Here is a 19,872-nt window from a genome sequence, read left to right as displayed (position 1 = left end):
AAGTTCAGAAAATGACATCACTTTACTGTAATGGAGCCTATAAAACCTGGAAAGACAACACTTACGCCATATTACCATATCCAAAATAGAAGACGATATCTAGTCTCATATTACGATATCGATATAATATCAATATATTGCCCAGCTATACAAATGGGTCAGGTTACAGTGGTGCTCAAAAGTTTACATACACATGCTTAAGTTGACTAAAAAGAGGAATAAAAAAATCATGTTTTGGAAATTTATTTTAATACCTAAATTAAAAAATGAGGTAAAATCCACCTTTAAGGACACCAATTTTCTTGTGAATGAATAACGTATTGTAAATAATAAATGTTCTTATTTAAAATACAGGGGTCATAAGTATACATACCCCTATGTTAAATTCCCATAGAGGCAGGCAGATTTTATTATTAAGGCCAGTTATTCCTGGATTCAGATATTATGCATCCTGATAAAGTTCCCTTGGCCTTTAGAATTAAAATAGCCCCACATCCTCACATACTCTTCACCATGCTTAGAGTGGTAGGGGGTGTCGAGACGCTTACTCCACGAGACGAGCACATCACGAGATTGGGTTCACGAGAACGAGACGAGCGAGATTTTTAAAAACAATTAAAGAAATCCTCGATGAATATATGAAGGAAAATAGTTTTTTTATTCAACTGAAAATCACAAAATGCAAAACAATTTAGGTGCATTTTGAAATCAACTATTAATGATGAATGTTATTTAACTTTTTTGCAAAGGACGTGCAAACACTGCAAAATGTTTTGTATAAACTCTACCAACTGGCTTCTGCCTGTACAATTTCACACGAGAATATAACTCCTTTCCACAAACCGAACATAAAAAAAAAATAAACAGTATAAATAAAATGAATGTGTAAATAACAAAAATAACATTTAAAATGCAAACAGTAAGTGTATCATAACCAAAGTACTGCTCTCTCAAAACTGTGCAAACAAACAACAAAAAACCAAAATGTTGCCACACAAAGGATTTAAAAGTGGCAGGGGGATCTTCAATGTAATTTCACGCTCCATCACGCTGAAATCACATCGCCTCACGAGACAACTTTTCACCTCGACGAGAAATCTCGTCATGTTTTAATCTCGCGAGATCTCGTAAAACGAGATCTCGTCACACCCTTAGAGATAGGCATGGGATACTTTCTATAAAATCATCTCTCAATGCAAATCAAACCAGTATTAGTCTAACTGAAATAAAACCATGCCTATCTCTAAGCATGGTGAAGGTATGTGATGATGTGGGGCTATTTAATTCTAAAGGCCAAGGGAACTTTATCAGGATGCATAATATCCTGAATCCAGGAAATAACTGGCCTTTAATAAAAAAATCTGCCTGCCTCTATGGGAATTTAACATAGGGGTATGTATACTTATGACCCCTGTATTTTAAATAAGAACATTTATTATTACAATACGTTATTCATTCACAAAGAAAATTGGTGCCTAAGGTTGGATTTTACCTCATTTTTTAATTTAGGTTTAAATAAATTTCCAAAACATGATTTTTTTATTCCTCTTTTTAGTCAACTTAAGCATGTGTATGTAAACTTTTGAGCACCACTGTAAATGTATAGCTTCTTAAAAATAACCTTGCTCATCATTAACGCTTTAGTGCGTAACTTCTTTATAATAATGAACATCTGTTACATTCCAGCCGTTACCAAATGAGTTGCTACACAGCTAATTAAGACTATCTGCTCCACACAACTCTCTCTGGTTTTCTCAGTATGACTATGTTCAGAATATTGTGGCGTCTGATGACTTTCCCGCTCAGAAACTCGAGTGACAATAATAACCTCTTCTGAAGAGTCCATCGTGTTTTTTTTTTAATCCTGCTTGGCTACTAGCAACTGCGTGGAGTAGGCGGGTGAAGTGCAATCACAGAAGGCTTGTTCCGTGTCAATGCGCCCACAGTTTTGTTGTCATTATTTCAAACTCCTCACGGGGGGAGACAGAAACTACGCACTGTCGCTTTAAGAAGCTAATAAACTGTACGTTTTCATTTTTTGAATGATGTTCAGTATTTTGAGAGACATCCCTTCATTATAAGAGCCAGAATGTGTGGAAGTGGAATGTTGAAGTCTGGCTGATGTGTTGGAGCCAGATGACAGCTCTTGGATAATTCAGACGTACCTGTCAGCGATGCAGGACAGCTGTCCTCCGATTGGACAAAGCATCCCACCCCACAGAGAAGCAGACAGGACCTAAGAGAACGCAACATGTGGCATTTTTATACACAAACCTCGCACAAAAAGTATTCAGTGAAACAGAGCTCATCTTCAAATTATTTAGTGCTGCTCTATCGCCCACTGGTGGTTCTTAAATGCAACTACTTTGTCTAAGAAAAAAAAGAAGAAAAAAAGCAACCAACAGAAAGATTGATTGCATCTTTTAGAACCCAGTCATGTGAAACAGGTCTGGAGTGACTTACTGAGTCCCAAAAGAGCCGCCTGTTGAGCTGCAGCTCAAAATCCTCTTTCAAGAAGCTGGCGTCTCCTCCTGTGTAGCCCGCCAGTTCCTGCAGGACAAACACATCAAATGTCCTTGAGGCGTTTTATGATTACAAGTACACGTGCACGGCATCGGTACATCCCTAGTTTAAACACATCAACAGTGTAAGGTTTCTTCTGACAGAGATGTTATTCTGGGTTTCCTTCCTAAGGGAAATTAGCATATAGTTAACTCTAAATGACAAAAATATTTTTTTAACCGTTATTTATTCGGGAGGGCCATCTTTTACAATGACGCCCTGAATACAGCAGAAATAAAAACAATCTTATAGAAATTACAGTACAAATAAATATTCTGATCTTAAAACAATACCCGAAATACAATTAAGGGCTGCACAATGAGGAAAAAAAACAAAATCCAATATGCGATAACGTTGCAGTAACGATATTACGTGCAATAAATAGACATTTATTAAAATGTTGCAATAACAATATTACTTGCAATACATTGACATAATCCAAAACACAGGCATTAGGGGGGATTGCACCACAGTTTTCCTATTAAAAGTTAAAAAACAAGACGTGTTTCTGTAAAGAAAACTAATTTGGAATAAGGAATATGTAACGGTGGATAGAGGACGCGTGTGCACACTTACCTGGTTGAGGCGGAATAAGGCACCCCTGCTGGGGAAAATGGCAGAATTCCTTGAATCGATTGACAAAGTGTGCTGCAAACAAACAAACACAGGAGGACAAAATGGTTGTATAGCCTTTATAAACAGTTCCAGAAAATGATATCTATCCAAAGGGAAATCTGGGAGAGAAAAGTAGTGAAGCAACAACAACAAAAACAAGAAATCTGACATTTTGAGTGTGGTAGGAGCTACGTAAAAAGGGCTTCAGGCTGTACCGAGAGGGCAGATTTCAGTGAGTGTCCACTCTCCTCTCGCACGGCGAAGGACGCACTGCGTGCCAGGCAGCCCAGCTCCCTCCATACACCCTCCCACTTCAGTGTGTGGTTGGTCACCCCCAGAGGAAACTGCAGGAGGACAAGAGGATGGAGAATGTCAGCTGTAGAAGTTTAAGTGAACTCAGCAGGTTGAATTTTGTCGTGCAGATAATGCGTCGGTCCTGCCTGGTTAAACAGCTGTGTGTAGGGCTGCAACGATATGCTTTTGTCCCGGTTCAATTCTTTCACGATGCATGGCCACCAAGCCCATTTATATAACGATTTTCCAATCAGTGTGTCATATATTTTCATTTATATATATATATATATATATAAATAATGTTTTAACTGTATACTGCTATCCCTGTGTGGATGTGATATGATTTCTATCTTTGTTGTTAAACACGAACAAACACAAACAATAAAAGTCACAGAACTTTCTTTTATTATCCAGTTTGACAGTCAGTTATAACGAAAAAGATAAACTACTTTACCATAGATTTTCTTTAGGGCTTTATCACGTGGTATCGAATTGGTGTATAAACTCCAATACCAGCGTTTTAGGCAGTATTGAAGGCGATACAGATACTGGTATCGGAACATCTCTAGCATGTGTTAAGACATTTGTGTTGCCAAAGCATGTAAAAAAAGAATACTACAAAAATGAATAGTGGACAAAAAAAGAGACAGCCTCTTACATTTAATTCTGCAGATATGCCTCTGTCGGTCTCTTTCAGGGAGCTCCATGGGAACTGACCGGTGACTTTGTACATGTTGAGTGTGAGGCTGAAACAGAAAACAACAAATCTTTTAGAAAAATAAACAACAACTCCTAACTGTGCCTAGGTGGTGCAATCAAGCTAGCACTGGCAAGCCAGAGTTTTTAGAATCAGCTGTCTTGAAAAGCACTGCAAATCCTCTTATGTAGCGAGCATGTCTAAGATTTTTCGGACACACCATCGACAGACATTTCAGAACATTCACTGACATACTTGCGTTCAAAGTGTCCGGGTTGGGGCTTGAAGAAGGACAGGCCATAGGACGTCTCCTTGGTCCCATAGGAGAACTGGAAGGTGAGTTTCTCAGCTCGACCGAACATGTTGGGCAACTTCAGACCCAGCACCTGGAAGACCGGACAAATATTGTTAGCACAAAGCTACTTAGGTATGGGTCCATTCGGGCTTGTACTGAGGTTTTTCTTTCACATGTCCAGATGTCATTACCTTCTTACAATTAGAGCCGACCGATAAAGGGTGTTTAAGGCCGATACATACCGACATTCCAATACATCAGTATATATCTATATATATATATATATATATAAAAAAGATTTCCCTAACATTAGTTATTTGTTATTTATGAGTTCTCACTAATGCAAAAACAGATGGACAGAGGATCAAAATATATTAAAGTCCTTTGATAAAAAACACATTAACAAAAAAAGAAATCGTTGCCTACAGGGTAGAGCGTCCTCTGGTGGACAGACTATGCAACGCCAACACTAAGAGGGACGCTGTAGAACGTCCTCTGGTGGACAGACTATGCAACGCCAAAACTAACAGGGACGCTGTAGAGCGTCCTCTGGTGGAAAGACTATGCAACGCCAACACTAAGAGGGACGTTGTAGAGCGTCCTCTGGTGGACAGACTATGCAACGCCAACTAAAAGGGACGCTGTAGAACGTCCTCTGGTGGACAGACTATGCAACGCCAAAACTAACAGGGACGTTGTAGAGCGTCCTCTGGTGGACAGACTATGCAACGCCAACACTAAGAGGGACGCTGTAGAACGTCCTCTGGTGGACAGACTATGCAACGCCAACACTCATAACATGGTTGACTACCCGTTTTTTTCATTTATCAGAATCATTTGTTTGTCAATATGAATGTTTGTCATAAATGAAGGTTACAAAAAAAACAATTATTGCCGATTATAAATGCCGATACCTATGTTTGGAAAATGCCTAATGTCAGTAAACAATTCACCATGTGTCTCATCCCCAGCCCCTAATAAAGAGCAAAATACAACTGATATGAATTCAAGTGTTGTTGTCTCTCACCATGCTCCCTTCATTGTTGCCAACCATGGTGTTGTAGCTTCCTGTCAGCCTCTTTACCTCCGTCACCTCAAAAGTTACATCCAGACCGTTGGGCAAGGCGTCGGAACCTGAGGGTAGGGAGAACCAATCAGGGACCATTACACAGCCATTGTCCAATAGGAAAACACCATGCAGTCCCATCTCAAATGCATGACAGACATGTTTTGATTACTTGTTCTGTTTTACAATGGTCTCGCATTGCCGGACCTTCCTCCACAGCGCTGCAAAGGAGGGTCTGGCTACACCACACAAAAATGTGCTCTGGTTTATTGGCATTTCTATAAACCAATCACTGTCGTCTTGGGCGGCGCTAAGCATCGGACGCAGATACGGTGTTGCTGCAGAATGGCCCTGGGAAGGGACTTGTTTTGGCGGAACACGTGCACGCAGGGAGCCTGGCTCTGGATTTAAAATGTGATTAGAATTTTACTCAACAAAAAAGATAAACATAATTTGGCTGTCAGCTCTAGCTCGGAGGACGTTTCCCAAATTAACCGAAGTTTAGTATGCCAACACAAAGAAAGCGGAAGGTGATGGACATCAGGCTGCACAGCAACCATCACCTTTTCTAGCCACTGGGGGGCCACAAGCAGGCTGGGGGAACTCATAGTAATGTTAAAAAAAACCTCATGAAGTGAAATGCCAAGACATGTGCCATGGCACCTTTATCACAATAACAACTAAGCCCAACATTTTTTTCTTCACAATAGCTGAAGAATAAAATCTGTTTTATGTTAGTGGTACAGACTCGCGCCAATAACACAAAAGCTTATTGGCTGCAATATAAGTAGAATGTTGTTCTCATTTGCAGTCAATTTACAGCCAAATTATACTTGGACTAGCGAAAGAAAGAACTACAACACCACAGAATCAAAAAAAAAAAAAGAGCATTGGAGGTATAGTTGCATGGACTTGTTTAAAATTATTTAAGACCTAAAACACTATATTTGAGCGAATTTAAGACTTGTAAGGCCTACCGTAGACTTTTTAAGACCCACGGAAACCCTGAGACTACGTTCGCAATGACAAGATTTAGGAAAACGTTCTTTAATTTTAGGTTGAGTAAATAGAAAATGATTCTATAGTGGTGTGGCTCTGTTTTTGGAAAGAAAGTGTGGATGAGCTACCTTCAGACGTATCGATAAGGACTTCCACCTCTTTGAAGATTCCCAGGCGGAGCAGCCTCTGTCTGGCGATGTGAGACTTTTTCATCACCTGTAACCAAGACAGAAACACAGCTCGGAGCATGGGAAACCTCATATACTGGACTCTTCAGGAAACTCCAAAACTGATCAAGTCAGCGTGTGACAATGCCTTGAAGCTGTGATTCTCAACTGGTGGGTCCTGGCCCAAAAGTGGGTCACGAACCCGTTCTGGGTGGGCTGCGGACAGCTGGTCAATAATCGGATGCGATAATGTTGAATGCGCATCGGATTTTGGTCCTTTCTTTTGACGGACATGCGTCGCAGCCATGCAGCAGTCTAGTCTAACCATCATTTGATTACCGTTCACCTTAAGGTTGTGGTGATGTTTGGAGGTAAGGTGGCGAAATATGACCCAAAGTATTTAAAATATGGATTTTCATACGTTATTACAGAAATAAAAAGGTAATGGTACTTTATTGTCACATAACCATACATGTAGCGTAATTCATTCTCCGCATTCAACCCATCCCTCAAGGGAGCAGTGCCAGTCTCCACGGACTGGAGAACCATGTAGGTTTTCTGATGGCGGACACATGGGGAGAACATACAAACTCCACCCGGAAAGGCCCGGAACAATTTGGATTCAAACCCAGAACCTTCTTGCTGTGCAGCGCTAACCATTGGGCCAACGAGCTGAAGGTGCAGGTTAGGCGAAAACATCTCGTTTTGTGGGCTTTTCTTTTTTTTTTTAAATAGTGCAGTATTTCAGTCATGGTCCTTCTCAGTTCCTTAATAATATTCTCTGAATGCAGAGACATGCATAGAAGTTAAATATCTAATTGTGTGGCCTTATTTCATTTAGTCACTTTTGTCCATGCAGTTGGCATAATTCTCCTCAGTTTCTCATACATGTGCTCTGAAATGCACTTTGCACATATAAATGTGTATTTGTGTAAAAAAATAAAAGGCTATTTTTGAAAAATAAATATGCTTGTTTTGAATTCTATAAAAGGTGGGTCGCCACTAAATGGCCATGGGGAAATGCAGGGTGAGACCAGTTGAGAGCCCCCGTATTAAAGTGCAGTACAGTCATGAATACATACATCAATGAGGTTTTTGGCGTGGAAAACCTCCGATATTTCATAGCCGAGCAGATCCTCTTTAGTTCTTCCAAGACCCTGGACGTTAACATGTTGGACCACCACCTGCAACCAAACATTTTTCCCATTATTTTCCCTTGCAAACACATTCAAAATGTATTTAGCTGACAAGTGCAAGATTTCCTACATTGTGATATCAAGTAAAAATTATGTTTTTATATATGTTTTTTTTTTGCACTTAAATGCATGTACAACTATATGTATACTTCTATATGCATTTAAAGTCCCCTTTCAGACACATTTTAAAGTAGTGATAGACTGATTTTATCAGCCGGACGATATATCGGGCCAATATTTGGGTTTTTACGCGTATTGGCATCGTATGACCTGATTATATCTGTCTCATAATATATCAGCAAGCAATGCATGACCAAGGCCGTGTTGTAGATGTTGATGAAAGCCTTTCACCCTTGCACAATTAAACATATGCAGTGTACCCATCCATATGATGCAGATTACACACATCATTTGGGTGATATGAATGGAGGATGATCGCAGAAGTGACTCTGATCTGTGTTTTTGGTTATTATTTTTAAACAAATGGCAGAGCAGACTTCATAAAAAAAACTCCAGTGTGGCAGGGTTTACATTTTTATGAAGTAAACTGAGGGAGCAAAAGCAGTATCGGCTCAAGAAAATCGGCCTGCACGATAAATCATTTTAAAATGGTGATCTCAATTCACCCGTTCAAGATTTAATTTTTAAATGATTTTTTCTCTCTTTTCTATGACTTGGATTCTCATTTAATTTTATTAGCCGACTGCATCCCAAACGCTACCACTGTCTTCTGTTCTGTGAGTTTTAAAATAGACTGTATAAAACAGGTTTCAAAGTGGAAGCAAATTAAAGTATATTAATTCTAAGCTCAAAAAAATTCATGATTCATATTTTCCCCCCCAATCGTGCTATGTTAGCTGAAAGAGAGACCAAGTAGGGACCCTGTACTGGATATATTATATACAATTGAGTTGCATATCAAACTGGGCCAAATGGATGAAAATAAATGGATAGTATTTATACTGTACACATCATGTTTTAAGGTTATACATGTTTAACACATACATGTTTCGCAATGGGAATTGAACCCAGATCACATTACTGTTACACATCACCAGAAAGATTGTTCTACAATTGCTAACTACTATTTTTTTTTAAACTTATATTGTACAATACCTACTATGGTACTGCTATTAGTACTAGCACTGCTGCTAATGCTGCTGCTGCTGCTGCTGCTGCTGCTGCTACTACTACTACTACTACTACTACTACTCACATCTTTGTTTTCGAGGATCTCTTGCTTAGACTCCTGCTCCGGTTCTGGGGGCTCCATGAAGTCATCAGGGTTGACGCCCAAGTCGCGGCCATGCATTGGGAGAGGATCCAGACTCTGCAGCAGTGATAAGCACTATGTTAAAAGACACCGCCTGCACAATCTGTACAAATGCAAGGAAAACAGAACAGCCCAGGGAACAAATCCTCATCCCTTTAATGCATGTTACTAACTGGACTTCTTCCCTTTCCCGTAGTCTTGTATCTCTCTCCCTCGTAGTCTTGTGGTCTCTCGCCCCTCTCCTCTCATTATCCTATCCCTTCCTGCAGCTTGTTTCAGGATCTGGAACTGTGGAGTCTGGCTCTGTGGTTGCAAGTCACCTGCTGCCTCCATGTTCCTGCTCAACACCCTCTGCTACGATTCTCCATGTCTATCTCTCTCTGTCTTCACTTTTCTCTCAACACCCAACCCGGTCGGCAGATGCCCCCCCCCCCCCCCCCACCCTGAGCCATGGTTCTGCTCAAGGTTTGTTTTTGTTGTGATTTGGCGCTATATAAATAAAATTGAAATTGAACAAACCCTACCTTGTCAACAGAGGAGTTGAGTCAACCTCTAAGTTCATTTCTGAGTTTGCATTTGGTTTTGTAGCAAATTATATTATAAAGTTAGGTAAAGTGAGACTTTTATATTTAATGTGAACACAGTCCAATACAAAGACATAACAAAAATTAGTACGTATGGCACCTTTAAAAAGGCCAGGAAAGTCAATGGGTGGGGCTTTAAGAGGACTTCAGAGTTTCTGATGTCCCACAGCCAGTGAAAGTCACTGCACGTGGAGAGTTGTGGACAGGAGAGTAGACTAGTGTATAAGATGGATATAAAATACTACTACTGATAGGAGACCATAGAGACTATCTTCTGGATTCTTTGGTTATTGAAAGGTGGTGATAGAGGTAAATATATCAACTGGAAGACTGTTGCAGAAAAGTGACCTTATTTTCTGAGTTTATAACACACACACACACAAAAATGGCTTCTTGTGATGTTCCTCTCTGTAAAAAACAGTCTGAAAGCACCACATGTCACTTAAATGTCACCACAATGAGAAACGTTACAACAAGTTGTCATAACTGATATGACTGTGTCTTCATTTGAAAATCGCGCCCTGGCTAACGTTATACAGTACGCATTACGGGCATTTAAATGAGCTAAAGGCAAAAGTTACATGGCTTCACCAGTCACAGTTCACCGGCATACACTCAAGTTCAGCCGTCGGTTGTCTTTATTGCTCGTCTTTGTCCGACTGTGTGGAACAGTACATAGAGTACAAATGCTGGCGAGTCTGCAGCCTTCAGCACTGACTGGGCGAGGAGGTCATAGTCAAAAAGCCACAGAAATGCCAGCTGTCAGGGAGAAATGGAGTTTACCTTAGCATGGACAGTCCCCATGGTAACTATCCGCTCCGAAAAGCCTCTTCAGTCGGCGTCAGCTGCTCCGTACACAGGACAAAATTGATAAATGACAGCGGTTACTTTCTCCAGCACCAAACCCCCTTCAAGGGAGACGCCATGACAGTTGCTGAGAGCTCGTGCTGTGTTCAAGTACTCGTATTGTAAATCTCAACAAAGGTCTTCTATTTAAGCAACGTTATGTAGGCTATTTTATGTTTTCCGTGTCAAAGGTCCCACATGGAAAGAAAATGTATGGTGCTCACATTTATTTTATTTTAAATGTCAACAGAAGGAATGAAAAAGTAGGTAGCCTTTGTGTGGATATGTGGACAACATGAGTTCACTAATGACATTGTATGCAGTGATGCAAAAAGCTACAAGCTCCTGTGAAGTAGCTCCACAGCCCTAAAACCAGGGAGCAGGAGCAAACCATAGACCGGTAATATTAATATATTTACAGTCTATGGAGCAAACCCAGAGGCCACAGTTTAACCCATCTACATTGTTGCAATATTTGGGTATTATAGGCCTAATGTTAGATGTTACAATGTAGCAAATGAGTTGCAGCAGACAGCGGAGAGAAAAGCTACTAACTAAGTTAACCATAGGCTCGTTCGAGATAACTGCGCCTCGCCTGTAAAGTGGACGAGAGCAGTCGGTAGCAGCGGGGGGCGGTGACAAAACTGCGGTAAAGTCGGACAGTTTCCAGCCGATTCCACTCCTTCAGGCTGGAACAGAATGATGAAACACTGTGGTGCGATTCCGATTTAATAAAATATAATCATCATACCAGCTGGTACCCAGTCTCCATTTGTTTTAGTTATGACAGATAGCTGGCAAAGTGCCTACATCGACCTGTTGTGTTTTAATGAACAACAGACTGGAGATGATCCGTGATCTGAACGGATTATCTTCTTGACTTCTAAACTTACACTATCAGTCACACAACATGTGTTCTGGACAGAATAAGTCTTTAAATCAGACAAATAGCAATTAAAATCCTCCGATTCAAAAACGTAAAAAGTTTATATAAAACGTCATCATGTTGTAACCAATCAGGTGTTAATCACTGAAAGCCGGCGTTTCCCACATGCTCTGGGTCCGCCTGGGTCCGCCTGGCTCTTGCAGTCGGTGAAAAGCAACTGCGCCGCCTGCGTCTCAGAACTGCGGCCGCCTTGCTCTCGTGAATTTCCGTTGCCCCGGGTGCATGACGTCAGAGCAAGTCGGGATCAGTCGGACACAATCTAACCGGCATGCAACGGGCGCCGATCGCCGGTGATCGATTCTGCCAGACCTGGCTCATCTCGACGAGCCTATTCAATATGTATTGCTCTTAAAGGCATCACTCTGTCTTCTCTCTGTGATTGGATAGAAACTAGAAAACGCATTGAAGTGGGCGGGGCGGGAGAATGTGGAAGGATCCCTTCCAGCAGATGGCGGTGTTTGTAAGTTCTTTCTGCTAAAGTCAAAACTAAATAATTTCAAATGTGGCCCTTAATACTCTTCTGTATTATAAATTGCGCCTCAGTATAGACTCAGGAAATGTCTGGTGAGTTCCCAGCCAGCATTGGCCCTGTCTGTGAGGTCTACTAGTCTGTGAAACTAATAAAAATAGCGTGCATGAAATTGTAACTAGATGTACCTGTAGGCTATTGATACATTAAATCAAAAATAACAACAACCGCTCAGCGACATCAATCTTTATGTCTGAGAAAAATCCAGTTGTGCTTCTGTGACTATATTTTAGGTTTGCAGAGACAATGGCTAACATTAATAAAACCACTATAGGCCTATTCACTGGTTACCTAAACTGTGATCCTTTACCTTCCATTCTTGGCTCAACAACCAACAAGGAAATGTGTTGTTAGGCTAAGTGTTGACTCATTTCCAAAGGCTTAAAACAAAGATAATCACCATATTTATTTTGACAGTTTTTCAATCCTTTAAATGAATGAATGGTCGGTGACCCTTGACATAGCTGGATTAGCCTGCTTGACATCTGGCCCATTTGGGTGTGCCCCCTACACACACATTCGTCAAACCTGTTTTGTCCCAAGCTCACTAAACCGAGCAGTATTCTTTGCTAAAATCCTGGCCTGTTCGAGGCCTGTGTGTCAGTTAGTGTGTGACCATTTCATTTATTTAGTAATCTAAGGCTACATTCACATCACAAGTCTTAATGCTTAATTCAGATTTTGTTGTTTGGCTGTTCACATTACCTTTTAAAATGTGGCCTACATCAGATTCCGTGTGCGGTTTCAAACTGACCCGCATGCTTAAATTAACAATGACATCAGACATAGCACGCTGTTGCACTAATGTTAGGGAAATTATGGAAGAAGTAAGTATTTTTGCTTTTTATTTCAAAATGTGTGTGTAAGGGCAGTCGTAACATTAACAAGCAGGTGCTGAGCAGAAGAGTGAAGAGAAATAGAGCCAAACTGGCTATTTTGGCTTCTGCAAATTCACTACAGAGGCCTGTGTGGATGAAGAGACATAGCCAGGAGTGGTGGGACTGCATTTTGAATATCTTCACAGATCAAGTCAAGTTTCAGGTCAAGTTTTTTTAGTTTTAGGCTACTGTCTGTGTTTAGCATAGACAGTATAAGAAATGGCCAATGTGACCCTGTTAATTTCAACGGTGACCAGTGAGGTCTATTTGAAGCTCTTTTCCAGAGATAGCTGTGCCAAGAGAAATCTCAATCATTCCAAATCAGTAGAGACTGAGAGGTAGGTACATGTTAGGAGATAACATAGGCACAGGTAATCTGCTAACTTAACAGGCTAGTTAACTAAACATAGTCACAGGGAGTTACTGCTAACTAACATGCTAGTTAACATTACATAGGCAGAGGCTAATTACTGCTAACTAACAGCTAGTTAACATTACATAGGCAGAGGCTAATTACGCTAACTAACATGTCATAGTTAACATACATAGCCAGGCTAATCACTGCAACTAACATGCTAGTTAACAAACATAGGCACAGGCTGTTACTGCTAACTAACATGCTAGTTAACATAAACATAGTCACAGGATAGTTACTGCTAACAAACTGCTAGTTAACATTTACATAGGCAGCGGCTAATTACTGCTAACTAACAGCTAGTTAACATTACATAGGCAAGGCTAATTAGCTAATGAACTAACATGTATGCTATAACATTAACATAGGCACAGGCTAATTATTGCTAACTAACATGCTAGTTACAGGTAACATAGGCACAGGCTAATTATTGCTAACTAACATGCTAGTTAACATTAACAAGGCACAGGCTAATTATTGCTAACTAACATGCTAGTTAACATTAATTAAACTGCTACTACTACTAGCTAATGTAAGTCAAAACTGCCTGTGAACTTCTCCTGTAGGCTACTGTTTGGTAATTCCTCTTCTATGCTATTGTTATGACCCAACCGTTAGCCTATTTTTACAAAAACGTCTGCTGCTGAGCCATAACGTGAGATACAAGGTAACAAGGCCTTGTATACATTGTCGTGTTGCTTTAGAAATAAACAAAGGAGAAATAAAGTCTCTGAAAGCTTCAGATGGAAAGTTATTTGCTGTCAAAGTTGCGCCAAAATGAATGGGAGTCAATGGGATGCTAACGGCTGGTGATGGCTTGATAGCATCAAAATGGCGCCATAGGAGCTACACTTTGTTGAGGCTGGCTTTATCCCCTTGGTGTCTAGGGCTAACTTCTGTCGGCGCATAATTGTAACAAATGTCGATGTCGATTGATGTAAAAGTTGCATCAAATCCGCCGTTGTTGTTCACACTGCGGCCACATTGAAAAAAAAATCAGATCTTGGTCTGACTCAGGATCACATATGAAAGTGGTCTAAATCTACAAATCCGATTTGGGCCGCTTTTGCCTGCCGTCTGAACGTAGCCTAAGGGTGTGCATAATGCTTTAACAATGATGTAATCCATTCTTGAGCCATGATGTCAAACCACTAGGTGTCAGCATTTCTTATTTCTTAAAATCCTTCCTTACAACTTCATCATGATTCAAATAGTGAGTCAGAGAAAGAAGTTTCAGAATGTTAGCCTTCCTAGACTCTTTGATATTGAGGTGGTGCTTCTTCTATTGCCCTTATACAGTAATTACCTTTGTGGTTCCCAAACAATGGTCACAGGACTTTTAAGTGTCCTTAGGGCAACAATGGGGCTTTTGATTATTTCATTAATAGTATAAGTTAAAACAACAAGAGTATGCATGAAGATCTTAAGAGGATAATATAGTCAGTCTTTTAAATTGGTGGTTCCCAGCTATTTTGGCTTCTCTCTCTCTCCATCCTCTCTCTCTCTCTCTCTCTCTCTCTCTCTCTTTCTCTGTCTCTCTCTCTCTGTGTCTCTCTCTCTGTCTCTCTCTCTCTCTCCATCCTCTCTCTCTCTGTCTCTCTCTCTGTCTCTCTCTCTCTCTCTGTTTGCTTTATTGGCATGACAAAAAATCCATCTGTGTTGCAAAGCATAAGAACAAACATACATATAAACAACAAGGAGTAAATCCATCTGATATAATAAGACAAGTAAACAGGATACTTATGATATAATTGTAAGTGCTAAACAAATTATATGCATGTCCCTCAAAGGGTACACTGAAACTCTCTCTCTGTGTCTCTCTCTGTGTCTCTCTCTCTGTCTGTCTATCTCTCTCTCAATCCTATCTATCTCTCTCTATCTGTCTCTCTCTCTCTGCCTGTCTCTCTGGCTGTCTTTCTCTCTCAATCCACTCTATCTGTCTCTATCTGTCTCTCTCTCTGTCTGTCTCTCTCTCTTAATCCTCTCTATCTGTCTCTCTCTCTCTGTCTGTCTCTCTGTCTGTTTCTCTCTGTCTGTCTCTCTGTCTGTTTCTCTCTCTCAATCCTTTTGATCTGTCTCTATTGGTCTCTCTCTCTCTGTCTGTTTCTCTGTCTGTCTCTCTCTCTGTCTGTCTCTCTCTTTCTTAATCCTCTATCTCTGTCTCTATCTGTCTCTCTCTCTTCATCCTCTCTCTCTGTCGCTTTCTCTTTCAATCCTCTCTCTGTCTCTCTCTCGCTGTATCTCTCTCACTCTCTCTGTCTCTCTCCGCTCTGTCTCTCTCTCTCCATCCTCTCTATCGGTCTCTCTCTCTCTGTCTGTCTCTGTCTTTGAATCCTCTATCTCTGTCGCTCATTCTCTCTGTCTCTCTTTCTCAATCCTCTCTCTGTCTCCCTCTCTCTGTCTGTCTCTCTCACTCTGTCTCTTTCACTCTCTTTGTCTGTCTCTCTCTCTCCATCCTCTCCATCGGTCTCTCTCACTCTCTGTCGCGCGCGCTTACGTTTTGATTATGATTTATAGAATACAAAGATGCAGGAGGTGGACGCATTAAATAATGTGTGAGACCTTGAATTCTTTTCTCTTATAAAGACTCAAAAATCATCTTTAAAGATGTGTTGCTTTAATTTATTTAATTTTGTTACAGTGTTGTTGTTTTTTTTAATATTGTCTGATATTGTTTTCATGGCATTGTTGTGTAGTTGTCTACGTTTGTACGAAGACAACTAATGAATGTACATTAAATTATCTCTCGCCCCCCCCCCCCCTCTCTGCCGGCGCAACAGCCAATCAAAGGGCTCGGATTGCCTCTCCCTCTCTCTCTCTCTCTCTTCCTCTCTCTCTCTCTCTCTCTCTCTCTCTCTCACCGCCGCTGCCAGTCCACCAAAAGCGGTCCTCCTCCTCTGGTATCAGAGACACACACACACACACACACACACGTACACTACACACACACACACACACACACACACACACACACACACACACACACACAGTCCAAACCCCCAGAAAAGCCCAGCTGAATCCTCACACCGTCTGTCAGCATGGGGAGCGCTTGTTTTTCCCGGGACGTTTGTTTGTTTATCCTCCTCATAAATACTTGCAGGGTGATGGGGAATGTCGGACTCGCAGGTAAGAGCTCCCCTTTCCTCTCTGTCTTGCTGTATTATCAACCATGAAATGCTCTTTTTTTTGGAGGCTTCAGTCTTACCTGCTTAACGGGGAAACTGATGGAAACGAGTGAAAAACTACTACTAATGTTCTAATGACACCACTTGAGATTTAAAAAGAAATATAAGCCTAATAATAAAGCAAATGAGCACTGCCTCGTAATAACACAGTCGCACCGCAAAGTTCCTATATAACAATAATAATAATATTCTAGCGTAGCTGATTGGAGGCGTTTTATTCAATTACAACGGCATCATAATGGCAAAAATACACGTTGAAAGTTGTTGCGCTCAATTTTAGTTGGAATTGTAATAAAACACTTTATCTTATAGTCTTGGTTTTAAAGTCAGTTTTACATCACCGTCACAGTTTTTCCTCATATGCATTTGTCATGGATTTCCAGTCGGTTTCACATGGCTCCCTGACTTCACTCGAACTTGTGTTTTTCTGCGCGCAAAGGTCAATTTCAGTCGGAAACCGCAGATTGCTCTCTGGGTTAAGCACTCACTTGCTGGGACTGGGAGTGAGAAAGGGTTGATGGTTTGGTTATTACACCGTGTGGAAATGGCACAAATGGTTTGCACCGAGGGGTGGTTTCACAAGCCGAGACGGCTAAGCCGCTACAGAGCATCTTGTCTCCGTGTTGAGTCTTGGCTTGTCCAGGGCAGGAGGAGGAGGGAGGTGCAGGGTGTGTGTGTGTGTGTGTGTGTGTGGGTTGAGGGGGGAGGGGGATGGTGGTGGCAAGAGGGCCGTCCATGTCCCAGGAGGAGCAAGCAGGCAGGCAGGCAGGCAGCAGGGGCCCAATATCGACCGGGCAGCAGCAGCAGCAGCAGCAGCAGCCAATTGTTCAACCTCCCACCCCTGTGAATGCGTGAGGAGTCAATATTGAGACAGTGAGCCACCCAGTGGGAGAGGCTTTGTCAGAATCAGGTTCATACAGCGCACTGCAGGAACGAAGAGGATGCAAAGTGAAACACTGTGGCTCCTCTTGCAGCATTTCACCATCAAAAAAACCCCATAAATGACTTGAACTTGTTGCTGCTCTCTTTCTCTCTATCTCTCTCTCTCTCTCTCTCGCTCTCTCTCTCTCTCTCTCTCTCAACTTCTCCACTTTGACTCCAATAAAACACTCACTGACTTTTTTTTTTTTAACGGGGAAAATATTTATTGTAAATTCCTTTTTATCGTTTATTTATTGCCTTTACACAGCTGAGCCGGGCGGAGGGCCAGCCAGAGAGCAGGAGCTGAACCGCTGGCAGGCAGCTTCCAGCAGGTTGCCTAACTTACACACACACACACACACACATAGGCTATTTATACTCAGATGGAAGCCGAGGAAGAGCAGAGGAGCTCTGTAGTGACGCAAAGGTCTGCTGAGACATATATGTATGACAGGAAAAAACATCTCTATTTGTCTCCGGGTCCCCCCTCCCTCTGTGCGTGTGTTTGTGTGTCTTTACGTGTGCGTGTATGTAATGAGTTGGCCATGGGATTTGGGCCCAGATGTGACTGGCTCCTTTATCAATAGCCTGATCAATAGGAAAATGTTCAAAGCATGTTGTCCCGGGCTGGACCTCGACTCAAAGGCTCCTGCTCACTGTCACACAAAAACAGTTAATATCTTGTCTGACACTTTTGGCACGGATGCCCTGGATTGGATTGTTTTTTTTAAAGAAGCAAATTCAGTCACATTAAAGCTGAATGAGGCAATTAGTATGCACATTGGCATTGTGTGCTGGTGTGGTGTGACCCTAAACTTAAATAGTGGTTGACTTGAAATGAAAGCAGCAGAGTCTGACATATCTTGACTTATAGTCCCCTGGTAGGAGTTTCAAAAATGCTGGATACTAAGTTTCCCACAATGCAACTTAACAGCGGCATTTATTAGACCAAGGAGGTCAGTATGCTTCAAGGGGCTTGGTTGAACACCAATTAAGGAAAGGCTTTTCACCCCACTTCCAGGCATAGCCACTTGTTGGACGACACATACTGTATGTCAGTGGGTTAAACCAGGTCAGAAGAGATTTTATTTTGCTTTTCATTTGACACAAAGGGGTAAAACTATCCACTACTTCACAAAAGACAAACAAAAAATTTGTGTTGGTTAAATGTTTTCTCTTCGGTTTTCTTATCCTAGTAATCTTCTTGTGTCGCCTTGGGCGGTCCATAACCCTGGGTCAGGAACTACTCATGTACGTCAGTGTATGCAAAAAAAAGGAAAAACATGTCATGTGGTCCTAGGAGTAAAACAAACAAGAAATGTAAGATTTTCCATGCCATTCGCTGCTAATGTGTGTGTCTTGAAAGCAATTATTGGAGTGTAGTTGTACAAATTATTTCCCTGTTAAAAAAAAAAAATCTTTGTTGTCAAACCAAAGAGACACATTACTTGATTGATATAAATAAATATAGGGAGTAGGTTGGGATGCCAGTACGCTGGCATTTAGGAGACTACATAATCAAAATGTAAGCAATGTCAATGACTTACTTTTGGGTGGAATTGGTAGGTCTCTGTAAATTATAGAGTGTGGTTTAGACCTAAACTATGTATAAAATATCCTGAGATCAATACTGTTATGATTTGACACTTTTATCTACCAAGTGCTTTGGTTGACACCCAGTGTTCTGGGATTTGAACTGCACACACACTTCTTGTACAGTAAAACAAACTGCGATCTGGGATCTCTTAATAGAACCGTAAAGGTGGAAGATGGGACAGAGGTTACGCTGATGATTCTAGCTTTCATTGGACAGAGGGCTGGCTTTTTGGGAAACAGCTCTATGAAGAACTTTGGAATGACTGGAATCGTTTTTAATGTAAGATAACACCGGGCCGGGCATTGCTGGGGCACTAAAAACTCGGGCTGTAAGGTCAGTACGGGCACTGATACGGATCCAACATGTCTGCACTGACTTCACTCCACAGCCCACCCCCGGCCCCCGGACTTTCTTCTTCCCTCCTACTGTGCAGTACTGTTATATGATACCTAAAAGGACACTGGAATTCTGTGCAATTTCATACAGTGCAATATTTAATATATTTGTTGTTAATACTTAACTACTTTTCGCAGTATGTGTATACAAAGCTGTTTTATATATGTATGTAGTTGCTCTCAGGACTCAGGACTGTGCAGCAGTTCCCCCCCTCCTTCTCTTTTTTCTCTGCACTACCTATACTTTATATTTTTATATTTTATACTCTTATATATTCTTATTTTCAACACTGTAAAGGGGTTGCTTCAATCTCATTGCACAGGTGCTACACTTGTGTGTAATCACAACTACGGCTTTCTATTCTATTCTATTGTATTCTATCCAAGATTTTCTACATAGAGGAATTTTTGC

General features: G+C 41.2%; 2 protein-coding genes across 5 annotated transcripts in view; one reads left to right on the top strand and one right to left on the bottom strand.

The window, feature by feature from the left end:
• samm50l (sorting and assembly machinery component 50 homolog, like) overlaps positions 1–10,752 on the bottom strand; it is a 13,780-nt gene extending 3,028 nt beyond the window's left edge. Inside the window, exons 1-11 of the mRNA XM_032505313.1 lie at positions 10,532–10,752; positions 9,108–9,221; positions 7,778–7,879; positions 6,657–6,744; positions 5,491–5,597; positions 4,424–4,554; positions 4,130–4,217; positions 3,393–3,521; positions 3,139–3,210; positions 2,464–2,550; positions 2,166–2,236 (exon numbers count right to left, since the gene is read on the bottom strand). Of these exons, the coding sequence (XP_032361204.1) occupies positions 2,166–2,236; positions 2,464–2,550; positions 3,139–3,210; positions 3,393–3,521; positions 4,130–4,217; positions 4,424–4,554; positions 5,491–5,597; positions 6,657–6,744; positions 7,778–7,879; positions 9,108–9,221; positions 10,532–10,552 (1,010 nt within the window). The 5' untranslated portion in view covers positions 10,553–10,752. The remainder of the gene's footprint in view (positions 1–2,165; positions 2,237–2,463; positions 2,551–3,138; positions 3,211–3,392; positions 3,522–4,129; positions 4,218–4,423; positions 4,555–5,490; positions 5,598–6,656; positions 6,745–7,777; positions 7,880–9,107; positions 9,222–10,531) is intronic.
• A 5,500-nt stretch (positions 10,753–16,252) lies between these two features.
• scube1 (signal peptide, CUB domain, EGF-like 1) overlaps positions 16,253–19,872 on the top strand; it is a 121,920-nt gene continuing 118,300 nt past the window's right edge. For all 4 annotated transcript variants that reach the window (XM_032505297.1, XM_032505296.1, XM_032505295.1 and 1 more), the window contains exon 1: positions 16,253–16,488. In XM_032505297.1, coding sequence (XP_032361188.1) covers positions 16,401–16,488 — 88 coding nt within the window. In that variant the 5' untranslated portion in view covers positions 16,253–16,400. The remainder of the gene's footprint in view (positions 16,489–19,872) is intronic.

Source organism: Etheostoma spectabile, chromosome 23, assembly GCF_008692095.1.
Source record: "Etheostoma spectabile isolate EspeVRDwgs_2016 chromosome 23, UIUC_Espe_1.0, whole genome shotgun sequence".
NCBI lineage: Eukaryota > Metazoa > Chordata > Actinopteri > Perciformes > Percidae > Etheostoma > Etheostoma spectabile.
The sequence above is the reverse complement of the archived record's forward strand: the minus strand, read 5'-3'. Positions and strand labels throughout refer to the sequence as shown.